At 46.0% G+C, this 14,010-nt stretch overlaps 1 protein-coding gene across 2 annotated transcripts in view; it reads left to right on the top strand.

Annotated features, from left to right (window-relative positions):
* Positions 1 to 14,010, top strand: part of cachd1 (cache domain containing 1) — a 136,729-nt gene that overhangs the window by 64,496 nt on the left and 58,223 nt on the right. For both annotated transcript variants that reach the window (XM_036978627.2, XM_036978626.2), the window contains exon 4: positions 13,823 to 13,929. In XM_036978627.2, the coding sequence (XP_036834522.2) occupies positions 13,823 to 13,929 (107 nt within the window). The remainder of the gene's footprint in view (positions 1 to 13,822; positions 13,930 to 14,010) is intronic.

Genomic DNA, 14,010 nt, shown 5'->3' with positions numbered 1-14,010 from the left:
AGTGGTGGATGGGGATGAGCAGCAGCAGGTGTAGTGGTGGATGGGGATGAGCAGCAGCAGCAGCAGTTGTAGTGGTGTTGGTGGTGATGAGCAGCAGCAGTTGTAGTGGTGGTGGTGGGGATAAGCAGCAGCAGGTGTAGTGGTGTTGGTGGTGATGAGCAGCAGCAGCAGCAGTTGTAGTGGTGGTCGTGGTGATGAGCAGCAGCAGTTGTAGTGGTGGTGGTGGGTTTGAGCAGAAGCAGGTGTAGTGGTGGTGGTGGGGATGAGCAGCAGCAGCAGCAGTTGTAGTGGTGGTGGTGGTGATGAGCAGCAGCAGCAGCAGGTGTAGTGGTGTTGGTGGTGATGAGCAGCAGCAGCAGCAGTTGTAGTGGTGTTGGTGGTGATGAGCAGCAGCAGCAGCAGTTGTAGTGGTGGTGGTGGGGATAAGCAGCAGCAGGTGTAGTGGTGTTGGTGGTGATGAGCAGCAGCAGGTGTAGCTGTGGTGGGGATGAGCAGTAGCAGTAGTAGTGGTGGTGGTGGTGATGAGCAGCAGCAGCAGCAGTTGTAGTGGTGTTGGTGGTGATGAGCAGCAGCAGTTGTAGTGGTGTTGGTGGTGATGAGCAGCAGCAGGTGTAGTGGTGGTGGTGGGGATGAGCAGCAGCAGCAGCAGTTGTAGTGGTGGTGGTGGGGATGAGCAGCAGCAGCAGCAGTTGTAGTGGTGTTGGGGATGAGCAGCAGCAGCAGCAGTTGTAGTGGTGGTGGTGGGGATGAGCAGCAGCAGCAGCAGTTGTAGTGGTGGTGGTGGGGATGAGCAGCAGCAGCAGCAGCAGTTGTAGTGGTTGTGGTGGGGATAAGCAGCAGCAGTTGTAGTGGTGTTGGTGGTGATGAGCAGCAGCAGCAGCAGTTGTAGTGGTGGTGGTGGGGATAAGCAGCAGCAGGTGTAGTGGTGTTGGTGGTGATGAGCAGCAGCAGGTGTAGCTGTGGTGGGGATGAGCAGTAGCAGTAGTAGTGGTGGTGGTGGTGATGAGCAGCAGCAGCAGCAGTTGTAGTGGTGTTGGTGGTGATGAGCAGCAGCAGTTGTAGTGGTGTTGGTGGTGATGAGCAGCAGCAGGTGTAGTGGTGGTGGTGGGGATGAGCAGCAGCAGCAGCAGTTGTAGTGGTGGTGGTGGGGATGAGCAGCAGCAGCAGCAGTTGTAGTGGTGTTGGGGATGAGCAGCAGCAGCAGCAGTTGTAGTGGTGGTGGTGGGGATGAGCAGCAGCAGCAGCAGTTGTAGTGGTGGTGGTGGGGATGAGCAGCAGCAGCAGCAGCAGTTGTAGTGGTTGTGGTGGGGATAAGCAGCAGCAGTTGTAGTGGTGTTGGTGGTGATGAGCAGCAGCAGTTGTAGTGGTGTTGGTGGGGATGAGCAGCAGCAGTTGTAGTGGTGGTGGTGGGGATGAGCAGCAGCAGTTGTAGTGGTGGTGGTGGGGATGAGCAGCAGCAGCAGTTGTAGTGGTGTTGGTGGGGATGAGCAGCAGCAGTTGTAGTGGTGGTGGTGGGGATGAGCAGCAGCAGCAGCAGTTGTAGTAGTGGTGGTGGTGATGAGCAGCAGCAGCAGCAGGTGTAGTGGTGGTGGTGGTGATGAGCAGCAGCAGCAGCAGCAGTTGTAGTGGTGGTGGTGGTGATGAGCAGCAGCAGTTGTAGTGGTGGTGGTGGGGATGAGCAGCAGCAGGTGTAGTGGTGGTGGTGGGGATGAGCAGCAGCAGGTGTAGTGGTGGTGGGGATGAGCAGTAGCAGTAGTAGTGGTGGATGGGGATGAGCAGTAGCAGTTGTAGTGGTGGATGGGGATGAGCAGTAGCAGTTGTAGTGGTGTTGGTGGTGATGAGCAGTAGCAGTAGTAGTGGTGGATGGGGATGAGCAGTAGCAGTTGTAGTGGTGTTGGTGGTGATGAGCAGCAGCAGGTGTAGTGGTGGTGGTGGGGATGAGCAGCAGCAGGTGTAGTGGTGGTGGTGGGGATGAGCAGCAGCAGGTGTAGTGGTTTTGGTGGTGATGAGCAGCAGCAGGTGTAGTGGTGTTGGTGGTGATGAGCAGCAGCAGGTGTAGTGGTGGTGGTGGGGATGAGCAGCAGCAGGTGTAGTGGTGGTGGGGATGAGCAGCAGCAGCAGCAGTTGTAGTGGTGGTGGTGGGGATGAGCAGCAGCAGGTGTAGTGGTGGTGGTGGGGATGAGCAGCAGCAGTTGTAGTGGTGTTGGTGGTGATGAGCAGCAGCAGCAGCAGTTGTAGTGGTGGTGGTGGTGGGGATGAGCAGCAGCAGGTGTAGTGGTGGTGGGGATGAGCAGTAGCAGTAGTAGTGGTGGTGGTGGTGATGAGCAGCAGCAGCAGCAGTTGTAGTGGTGTTGGTGGTGATGAGCAGCAGCAGCAGCAGTTGTAGTGGTGTTGGTGGTGATGAGCAGCAGCAGGTGTAGTGGTGTTGGTGGTGATGAGCAGCAGCAGCAGCAGTTGTAGTGGTGGTGGTGGGGATGAGCAGCAGCAGGTGTAGTGGTGGTGGTGGGGATGAGCAGCAGCAGGTGTAGTGGTGGTGGGGATGAGCAGTAGCAGTAGTAGTGGTGGATGGGGATGAGCAGTAGCAGTTGTAGTGGTGGATGGGGATGAGCAGTAGCAGTTGTAGTGGTGTTGGTGGTGATGAGCAGTAGCAGTAGTAGTGGTGGATGGGGATGAGCAGTAGCAGTTGTAGTGGTGGATGGGGATGAGCAGTAGCAGTTGTAGTGGTATTGGTGGTGATGAGCAGTAGCAGTAGTAGTGGTGGATGGGGATGAACAGTAGCAGTTGTAGTGGTGTTGGTGGTGATGAGCAGCAGCAGCAGCAGTTGTAGTGGTGGTGGTGGGGATGAGCAGCAGCAGTAGTAGTGGTGGTGGGGATGAGCAGTAGCAGTAGTAGTGGTGGTGATGAGCAGTAGTAGCAGTGGTGGTGGTGATGAGCAGTAGCAGTGGTGGTGGGGATGAGCAGCAGCAGCAGTTGTAGTGGTGTTGGTGGTGATGAGCAGCAGCAGCAGCAGTTGTAGTGGTGGGGATGAGCAGCAGCAGGTGTAGTGGTGGTGGGGATGAGCAGCAGCAGTAGTAGTGGTGGTGGTGATGAGCAGCAGCAGTTGTAGTGGTGTTGGTGGTGATGAGCAGCAGCAGGTGTAGTGGTGTTGGTGGTGATGAGCAGCAGCAGCAGCAGTTGTAGTGGTGGTGGTGGGGATGAGCAGCAGCAGGTGTAGTGGTGGTGGGGATGAGCAGCAGCAGTAGTAGTGGTGGTGGGGATGAGCAGTAGCGGTAGTAGTGGTGGATGGGGATGAGCAGCAGCAGTTGTATTGGTGGTGGGGATGAGCAGCAGCAGCAGTTGTAGTAGTGGTGGTGGGGATGAGCAGCAGCAGTTGTAGTGGTGTTGGTGGTGATGAGCAGCAGCAGGTGTAGTGGTGTTGGTGGTGATGAGCAGCAGCAGTAGTAGTGGTGGATGGGGATGAGCAGCAGCAGTTGTATTGGTGGTGGGGATGAGCAGTAGCAGTAGTAGTGGTGGATGGGGATGAGCAGCAGCAGTTGTATTGGTGGTGGGGATGAGCAGCAGCAGCAGCAGTAGTAGTAGTAGTGGTGGTGGTGAGCACCACTGGTCTGCTCTGCCTTCATTTTAATCTCCCAGACAGATGTGGGGGATTATGGGTAATGGATTTTTTTTGATGGCCTTGTTGTGTGGTTCGTAGGCTCAGAGTGGTGTCAGGGAAGAACTTTCTCTGAAGTCCATGCACTTTCCACCAATCTCTCACTACAGCAGGAGAAATCACACCTCAAACGACAGAGAGATAGAGTGGAGAGAGAGCGCTGCTTTCAACCCTAATCTCTACTGCACCAGCTGTCTACATCTCCCACTGAGCACTGTTACATGCACACAATAACACGATTGTGGATCGTCAGATTAATATATTAGTTTGTTTAAAACGTTTACATGCTTTGCAAGAATGATTTCCCTTATTATCTTGGACACATCTGAAATCAGGCTACTTCAGTGGTTCCCAAACTTGTTATAGTCCTGTTATAGCTTTTTCATAAGAATGAGTGTGTTTTTGCCACAACCCGACTCGTGGGAAGTGACAAAGAGCTCTTATTGGACCAGGGCACGAGTAATAATTATCATTAATTTTGCTCTTTATTTAACCATCTTACATATAAAACCTTATTTGTTCATCGGAAATTGTGAATATCTCACCACAGGTTAATGAGAAGGGTGTGCTTGAAGGGATGCTCATAACTCTACAATGTTGGGTTGTATGGGAGAGAGTCTCAGTCTTAAATCATGTTCCACACTCACTGTATGTAGTTTTCATGCTAGTGATTTCCGAGAATCCACTCTCACAGAGGTACGTAGTTGCAAAGGGCATCAGTGTCTTAACAGCGTGATTTGCCAAGGCAGGATACTCTGAGCACAGCCCTATCCAGAAATCTGTCAGTGGTTTCTAATTAAATGAATTTTTCACATAACCGCTTGTTGCAATTTCGATGAGGCTCCCTTTTTCAGATATCAGTAAGTGGACTGGAGGCAGGGCATGAAAGGCATGGATAACGAATCCAGTTGTTTGTGTCATCCATATCGGAAAAGTACCTGCGTAATTGTGCACCCAACTCACTCAGGTGCTTCGCTATATCACATTTGACATTCTCCCTAAGCTTGTTCATTTGCACTCAAAAATCATACAATGATGGATAGACCTGTGTGTTGACCTTGTTACTGCAGACGGAGAAGAGCTCCAACTTCTTAATCAAAGCCTCAATTTTGTCCTGCACATTGAATATAGTTGCGGAGAGTCCCTGTAATCCTAGATACAGATTATTCAGGCGAGAAAGAACATCACCCAGATAGACCAGTTGTGTGAGAAACTCGTCATCATGCAAGCGGTCAGACAAGTGAAAATTATGGTCAGTAAAGAAAACTTTAAGCTCATCTCTCAATTTAAAAAAATGTGTCAATACTTTGCCACTTGATATCCAGTGCCCTTCTTTATGTTGTAAAAGCGTTACATGGTCCCTGCCCATATCATTGCATAGTGCAGAAAATACACGAGAGTTCAAGGCCCTTGCTTTAACAAAGTTAACCATTTTCAATTTAGTGGCCAAACATCTTTCAGGCTGTCAGGCATTCCCTTGGCAGCAAGAGCCTCTCGGTGGATGCTGCAGTGTACCCAAGAGCCTCTCGGTGGATGCTGCAGTGTACCCAAGTGGCATCAGGAGCAACTGCTTGCATCGGGAGCAACGTTACCACTCCACTATGTCTCCCTGTCATGGCTTTTGCACCATCAGTACAGATACCAACAAATCTTGACCACATCTTGACCACCAAAGTCCATTTGATGTCACAAAGCTGTCCAGTACTTTAAAAATATCCTCTCATGTTGTCCTGGTTTCCAGTGGTTTGCAGAAGAGGATGTCTTCCTTAATTGATCCCCCATAAACGTAACAGACATACCAGGAGCTGTGCCAGACCTGCCATGTCTGTTGACTCATCCAGTTGTAACGCATAGAATTGACTGGCTTGTATGCAAAGCAGTAATTGTTTAAAAACATCTCCTGCCATGTCACTGATGGGTCATGAAACAGTGTTGTTTGATGAAGGCATTGTCTGTATAGTTTGTTGGCCTTCTTCCCCAGCATTGTCTCAGCCATATAAGACGCTTATAGAGCTTGGTAGCTCACCATATAAGACGCTTCTAGCCCCTTCTTATTAATGGTGTCTGTTGTTTTTATACATGTCTTATTACTCAAAAGTTGTCTTAATTCTCACTCAAAAAACTCCTGTGGCTTATTTTTCAAATGTCCATGTTTTGTTTCTAAATGTCTGCGCAAGAGTGAAGGTTTCATCGAGATGTGAGCTTCTACTTTTGCCCATATAACACACTGTGGCTGAGGAAAGGCACTACTCCCAGTATAAGTGAACCCCAAATCAATGTAGTTCTTATCATACAACTCTTTGATGGTCGAACGTCTGTTGTTCGGTGCTTATCCCAGTAAGGGAGCAGTGGCTCTTCGGCTGCATCAGATTCACAACAGTCTGTGTCCATGGTAGCTGGGCTAACAACAAATGTAGAATTACTAATGCTAGCATTGGATGTGTTTGTGGAAGCAGAACAGTTTGTTTCGTGGACAGGTGCAGGTGTAGTACTGCTGATAGTAGCTGTACTACCAGTAGAGCTGGTATGTGTCTCTATGGACGCCTTACTAAATGGACTGTTTGATTTTTGTTATTTCATTTAATTTTATTTGAATCACATTTTTATTCGGCGTACCCAAGTTTGGGAATACCTGGCACAATAATGGCACAATAAATGCAGAAAATCTACAATCAAAATTAACATTCTACAACCGTGACAATGTCATTTTTTTTGTTAGTTTGGGTGTGAAAACTATTTTTAAAAGGCATACTATGTCTTTCCGAACTCACTTCACTCGCTCATATAGAGGGAGGTTTGCGCTACCGGTGCTGACACATGCGCAGATCAAATACATCGCTGGAACGCTGGCGTAGGCTTACTTCGAGTTTGATCCTACGCCGATTAAGATAAGCAGAGTAAGGTGTTTACATTACTATTTCCATAGTCAGTTTAATATCAAATGATCAGTGTCCATGTAAACCTACTCCCTCCCTCTCTCTTCCTAACTTTTTCTACTTCTCTCTGCCTACATCTCCATCTGTCTACATCTCTTCTGTTTTTCCCTTTCTCTCTGATCTAATGTAGTTTCAATTGTGTATGTTGTCTCTCTCTTCTGTTTCTCCCTCTCTCTCTCTCAGATCTAATGTAGTTTTGATGGTGTATGTTATGTCTTCTGTTTCTCCCTCCCTCTCTCTGATCTAATGTAGTTTCAATTGTGTATGTTGTCTCTCTCTTCTGTTTCTCCCTCTCTCTCTCTCAGATCTAATGTAGTTTTGATGGTGTATGTTATGTCTTCTGTTTCTCCCTCTCTCTCTCTCAGATCTAATGTAGTTTCAATTGTGTATGTTGTCTCTCTCTTCTGTTTTGATTTTGATGGTGTATGTTATGTCTTCTGTTTCTCCCTCTCTCTCTCTCAGATCTAATGTAGTTTCAATTGTGTATGTTATGTCTTCTGTTTCTCCCTCTCTCTCTCTCAGATCTAATGTAGTTTTGATGGTGTATGTTATGTCTTCTGTTTCTCCCTCTCTCTCTCTCAGATCTAATGTAGTTTCAATTGTGTATGTTGTCTCTCTCTTCTGTTTTGATTTTGATGGTGTATGTTATGTCTTCTGTTTCTCCCTCTCTCTCTCTCAGATCTAATGTAGTTTTGATGGTGTATGTTATGTCTTCTGTTTCTCCCTCTCTCTCTCTCAGATCTAATGTAGTTTTGATGGTGTATGTTGTCTCTCTCTTCTGTTTCTCCCTCTCTCTCAGATCTAATGTAGTTTTGATGGTGTATGTTGTCTCTCTCTTCTGTTTCTCCCTCTCTCTCTCTCAGATCTAATGTAGTTTTGATGGTGTATGTTATGTCTTCTGTTTCTCCCTCTCTCTGACTCTCTCTTCTGTTTCTCCCTCTCTCTGTCTCAGATCTAATGTAGTTTTGATGGTGTATGTTGTCTCTCTCTTCTGTTTCTCCCTCCCTCTCTCTCAGATCTAATGTAGTTTTGATGGTGTATGTTATGTCTTCTGTTTCTCCCTCTCTCTGACTCTCTCTTCTGTTTCTCCCTCCCTCTCTCTCTCTCAGATCTAATGTAGTTTTGATGGTGTATGTTGTCTCTCTCTTCTGTTTCTCCCTCTCTCTCTCAGATCTAATGTAGTTTTGATGGTGTATGTTATGTCTCTGAAGTTTCTCCACTGCCTTATCTTGAGTTCTAGGGTCTCTGCTTCTCCCACAGTCAGCCCTGCTCCAGTCCAGTATAATACTTACAGAATTGAATCACAATGTAGTCGGCCAGGCCTCACTCACTCACTCACTCACTCACTCACTTTATGTAGAGAAAGGGATATCTGGGGTGGATATTCTCACTGAGTAGAAGGTTATAGAAGATGTTGGGAACGTGGCGGGAGGCGAGGAGGGTTAAACCAAATTCAGGCTCACTTCTGAAGGCTGCCTGTCGGTCTAATAGCAGGGCATCGCCCCCACAACTTGAAAGGATCCCCCTGGGGAAAAGCTGACAGCTCCTTCTTTGAGAAAGTTCATTTAGGAGTGTGACCGTTTGGGGGTGTGTGGAATAACTTTTTCTCTCCCCAGGGTCACACAGTCCCAGCCAGGAAAATTAAAGATCCTACCATCTGATCTGTGCCAGTGCAATGCAACAGCAGGACTTCGAACGAGGCCTGTTCTCGAACTCTAACTCAGTGCTGTGCTGGATCCTCCAGAGAGGCTGGTGGCGAGCCCATGCATCCCCAGGTCAGGGGACACCCACTTTCAATGGGCTTCAAGTCAGCTGCTGCTGCCTGCTCCTGAGTCAAACGGCCGGCCATAGCCTGGGGTGTCAGGTGGTTAACAGGATGTCAAGGGGTGGAAGCACATTTAATTTCTTACTGGTATGGGACACCCAAGTGTGCACATGCATATTTTTTTTAGATATACTGAAAAAATGACAGGGTAGCCTACTCTAGTGCCGCAAACAGATCAATAAAAACGATGTTGTCTGATCCATATAATGGGCCTACGAAAAGGGGAGACTATCAATATGACACCCATTTAACCTGTAGGAGGAAGTTATTGTCCAAAAACAAACAGAAGTGGCACTGACCCAGTAATGAAGACAGTGAATATGCAGACTCACCGGGGATGTGGCTGATGTTCTCTGCTGGAGCCAATGAGAGAGGCTACTTGTTCGCTCAATTAAGTTAATATAACTAAAAGACAGATTGGAGTCTTTTCATTGTCGTCTCATTACAGCAAAAGCCATTTGCTTTCCAAATCGTTTTTCCTCAATTGTATTTTTAAATACTGTGATATGCCTGGCTGGGTCTCTGCTTTTTACTGACAGTCACAACTCAGCATTTATCTATTTGGTATTTCTAGTGTGCTGGACAAATTGTGGGGCCTACCGACTGTATGCTATGTGATTTAAAACAATCCTCAGCTTTTAAATATATATATATGTTTTAGCTAATGACCAAATCATGCTTTCTGGTTTATGTGTCTATTTTGAATTATTTGATTTATTTCAAATCTAATGGAATTTTTCACATGGGCTGAATACAACAGGTGTATACAGTGTATACAGTACAACACCTTACAGTGAAATGCTTACTTTCAAGCCCTTAACCAACAATGCAGGTTTAAGAAAATAGGTAAAAATTAAAGTAAGAAAATAAATAATGTAAGAGCAGCAGTAAATAACAATAGCGGGGCTATATACAGGAGGTACCGGTTCAGATTCAGTGCGGGGGGACCGGTGTTGAGGTAATTATGTCAATTATTTCTGTATAGACAGGAGTAAGCTAATTAGGCTATATAATTCTATTTACTTTGGGGAAAGCTTAGCTTCCCCTAGCCTTATGGACACACCGCCTAGGCCTTTTAATGTGGCCTAAACACAACCAGTCATGATGATTTTAATCGGATTGTCAAACAATCACTTAACAAAAGCTCTCCTGTAGGCGACCCACGCACATTTGTTCACTCACAAAATACCCAACAGTGCACCGTGCACCTTTAATTAGATGAATGGAAAGAGACAGCTGTTAAAAAACACCTGTGTGTATTGTAATGACATTCTGTGATTATCCTTAGGCCTACACTTGTAGCCTGGAATGTCTCAAACTCATTTCCGCTTTGACAAAATGTTGTCTGTGTTGGACTGCTTTCATCAATGGTTGGTCTGATGGCCGGGTTTCAGGTCTAGTCAACATATTGGTATGTTGGTACCAGCTAGGTCAGTTTCTTATTTTCAGTTGCAGATGACTATATCAATTGCCACTTGTCTAATAATGTATCATAAAGCCATTCATTTAGATGTAGTGTGTGTGGATTTACAGATACTGCTCGTTTGCCCTCCTCCTGTGTAAGCTAGTAGAATGTAGTATAGAAAGCTGCCATAACTGTCACTTCTACTGCAGCTCTGCTCCCAGTGCCAGACAGAACACAGACACCCCCTTCACAGACAGACGGAAGGCTCTAGCTACATTATTAAATTGAACACATTATATCTGTTTCTCTCTGACTACTGCTACCTCAGGAAGACCAGCCAGCCAGTTAGGCAGGTAAAGATGAGAGAAGGTGTTTAGCTGGATAGCTGTGTGTTTAGATAATGACGGGGTTAATATACAGGGTTTTATTGTTATAATGGTTATTCCCAGGCTGTCATTTACTAGATGGAGGCTGGAGGAGAACCTGTATTGTGTTCCACCCAATCACTTCTGATGTTTTTGTCTGGCTACAATCTCCAGTGTGGTGGTATTGTAGTGTTGCTCTGTGGATAATATGATAAGGACAAACAGTGTAATCGGACAGGATTCAGACACCTTGACTTTTTCCACCTTTTGTTACATTACAGCCTTATTCTAAAATGGATACAATTATTTTTCCCTCATTAACCTGCCCCAAAATGACAAAGCGGAAAACCGGTGTTTACAATTTTTCCACACATAAAAAACATACATTTACATAAGTATTCAGACCCTTTGTTATGAGACTCAATTGAGCTCAGGTGCATCCTGTTTCCATTGCACACCCTTGAGATGTTTCCTCAACTTGATTGGAGTCCAGCTGTGGTAAATTCAATTGACTGGACATGATTTGGAAAGGCACACACTTGTCTATATAAAGTCCCACAGTTCACAGTGCATGTCAGAGCAAAAACCAAGCCACGAGGTCAAATAAATTGTCCGTAGAGCTCCGAGACAGGATTGCTGCAGCATTCAAGGTATCCAAGAACACCGTGGCCTCCATCATTCTTACATGGAGCTAGGTTCTTGGGCTCTGGTCTGAGCTGGGATCAGGAATGGCTGTTTTTCTGTTTGCTCAGTGTGTGAGCAAATTAAGCCTCTGTTTGAACATGAGATAGAGAGGGATGGATAAGGAAAGAGAGGGGCTTAACTGACCTAAAAAGCTTGAAAATGGGCCGATGGTACCTCTCTCACTGACTGACTGACTGACACTGTCTGTCACAGCACATGCTTCTGTCCATATCAGGAGATCTCAGGAGGCCTCGTCATAAGCTAGCTAAAGCTTCAAGTAATGGAAGAGCGGTATGCGATTCTGGTATAAGGAAATGATCCCTCTTAATGCAGCTTCAGGGGTTGTTTCATATACAGTATCAGTCAAAAGTTTGGACACACCTACTCATTCAAGGGCTTTTCTGTATTTTGACTATTTTCTACATTGTGTAACGTTGTTGTTGTCTGTTCACACTGCTATGCTTTATCTGGGCCAGGTCGCAGTTGTAAATGAGAACTTGTTCTCAACTAGCCTACCTGGTTAAATGAAGGTGAAATAAATAAAAATATATTTTTTTAGAATAATAGTGAAGACATCAAATGTATAAAATGACAAATGGAATCATGTGGTAAACAAGTTATAAACAAATGAAAATATTTGATAATTTAGGTTCTTCAAAGTATCCACCCTTTGCCTTGATGACAGCTTTGCACACTCTTGGCATTCTCTCAACCAGCTGCATGAGGTAGTCACCTGGAATGCATTTCAATTAACAGGTGTGCCTTGTTGAATGTGAATTTGTGGAATTTCTTTCCGCAATGCGTTTGAGATGGTCAGTTGTGTTGTGACAAGGTAGGGTTGGTATACAGAAGATAGCCCTATTTGGTAAAAGACCAAGTCCATATTATGATGACAGTCCATTACTTTAAGACATGAAGGTCAGTCAACCTGAAATGTCAAGAACTTTGAAAGTTTCTTCAAGTGCAGTCGCAAAAACCATCTAGCGCTATGATGAAACTGACTCTCATGAGGACCGCCACAGGAAATGAAGACCCATAGTTACCTTTGCTGCCGAGGATAAGTTCATTAGAGTTAACTGCACCTCAGATTGCAGCCAAAATAAATGCTTCACAGAGTTCAAGTAACATGCACATCTCAACATCAACTGTTCAAAGACCTTCATGGTCGCATTGCTGCAAAGAAACCGCTATTAAAGGACACCAATAAGACGAAGAGACTTCATTTGGCCAAGAAACACGAGAAATGGACATTAGATGGATGGTGGACATCTGTCCTTTGGTCTAATGAGTCCAAAGTTGAGATTTTTGGGTCCAATACCATGTCTTTGTGATACGAAGTGTTGGTTAACATATGATCTCCGCATGTGTGGTTCCCACGTGAAGCATGGAGGTGTGGGGGTGCTTTGCTGGTGACACTGTCAGTGATTTATTTAGAATTCAAGGCACATTTAACCAGCATGGCTACCACGGCATTCCGCAGCGATATGCCATCCCATCTGGTTTGCGCTTAGTGGGACTATCATTTGTTTTTCAACAGAACAATGACCCAACACACCTCCAGGCTGTGTAAGGGCTATTTGACTAAGGAGAGCAATGGAGTGCTGCATCAGATGACCTGGCCTCCACAATCACCAACCTCAACCCAATTGAGATGGTTTGGGATGAGTTGGACTGCAGTGTGAAGGAAAAGCAGCCAACAAGTGCTCAGCATACGTGGGAACTCCTTCAAGACTGTTGGAAAAGCATTCCTCATGAAGCTGTTTGAGAGAATGCAAAGAGTGTGCAAATATGTCATCAGGGCAAAGGGTTGCTACATTGAAGAATCTCAAATGTAAAATATATTGTGATTTAACACTTTTGGTTGCTTCATGATTCCATATGTGTTATTTCATAGTTTGATGTCTTCACTATTATTCTCCAATATAGAAAATAGTAAAAATAAAGAAAAACCCTTGAATGACTAGGTATCCAAACCCTTGATTGGTACTGTATATTGATTTATTTTCTACCCCTTTTAAAACCTGATGTTTTTCAAAACCCTCATTTACACGCTGCAAAGTTGTTCTCTTTCTCCTCCCTCTCTCTCCTCATTCTCTCTTCTTTCTCTCTCCTCCATCTCTCTCCCTCACTCCTGCACCGCTCTCATTCTCCTGGTTTTGATGTTGAATTCAAAGCAACATTTTCTTAGCCTGCTCATGTAAAGTGTGTTGGAGGAGAATAATAATGACTGTAACCTGATGGGAATTAAATGTCTGAAGTTCAAAGCATCTTGTACATCAGAGCAGCTGTCAATCAAACACACTCTCTCAAGCTCCGGATGGGGTGGCGAGAGAGAGGATGACATGCGTGTGTGCGTGCGACAGGGAATAACAGGTTACAGGTTAGGTGGTTGTGTTGGTGTGTGTTTGTGTGTGTGTGGGGGGGGGGGGGGGGTGCATGGGGGGTGGTGTTGGATCAAAGTGACCTGGCCATGGTGCAGGGTGGAGCAGCCTGCTCCCCAGAGACGCCTCCCTCCTCTCCCCTCCCCATCCCTCTATCAGCTTTTTTTTCATGGCTGAGGCAGCCTGAAAACAATGCTGGGATGGATAAGACTAGCTGCTATGACGGCACGGAGTGGCCAGGTGGCTGCCAACCCTATGTGATAGGGAATCTACTGGGCTTAGAGCAACCATACACCCACCACCTCCCAGACACCCACCACACACTACTTGTACCCCACCTATGCATGTGGTGCATCACTGGGAGGATGAGATAAGCATATTCCACACAGCATGGGCGTCAGTGAGATGGTTGTTGCACTTTGCATCAGCACACTATGCATTTCAGATTCAGTCCAGATTCTGTTTCTCTTTCTATCTTTTTATTATCGTCCTCCTGCCTTCTCTTTCTGAGAGATATTACTTGAAATATACGTCCAATTGGTTCTGTTGTAAACATGTCTTTATCTTTATTCAGGTTTGATGGTAACTTCAACACCAACGTGTCCAAGACCATCTGCTGTGACAGGCTCTCCCCCACGGTCAACAGTCGAGCCTTCAACCCTGGACGGGACCTCAACTCAGGTGGGTCACCTTCTACCACTATCACTCCTTACCCCCCTCACTTCCCCCTTACACCCTCACTACCCCATTACCCCTACCACC

Source organism: Oncorhynchus mykiss, chromosome 5 (assembly GCF_057628025.1).
Source record: "Oncorhynchus mykiss isolate SJ-2025 chromosome 5, ASM5762802v1, whole genome shotgun sequence".
NCBI classification, from domain to species: Eukaryota; Metazoa; Chordata; class Actinopteri; order Salmoniformes; family Salmonidae; genus Oncorhynchus; species Oncorhynchus mykiss.
This window is presented reverse-complemented; position numbering and strand designations above follow the sequence as displayed.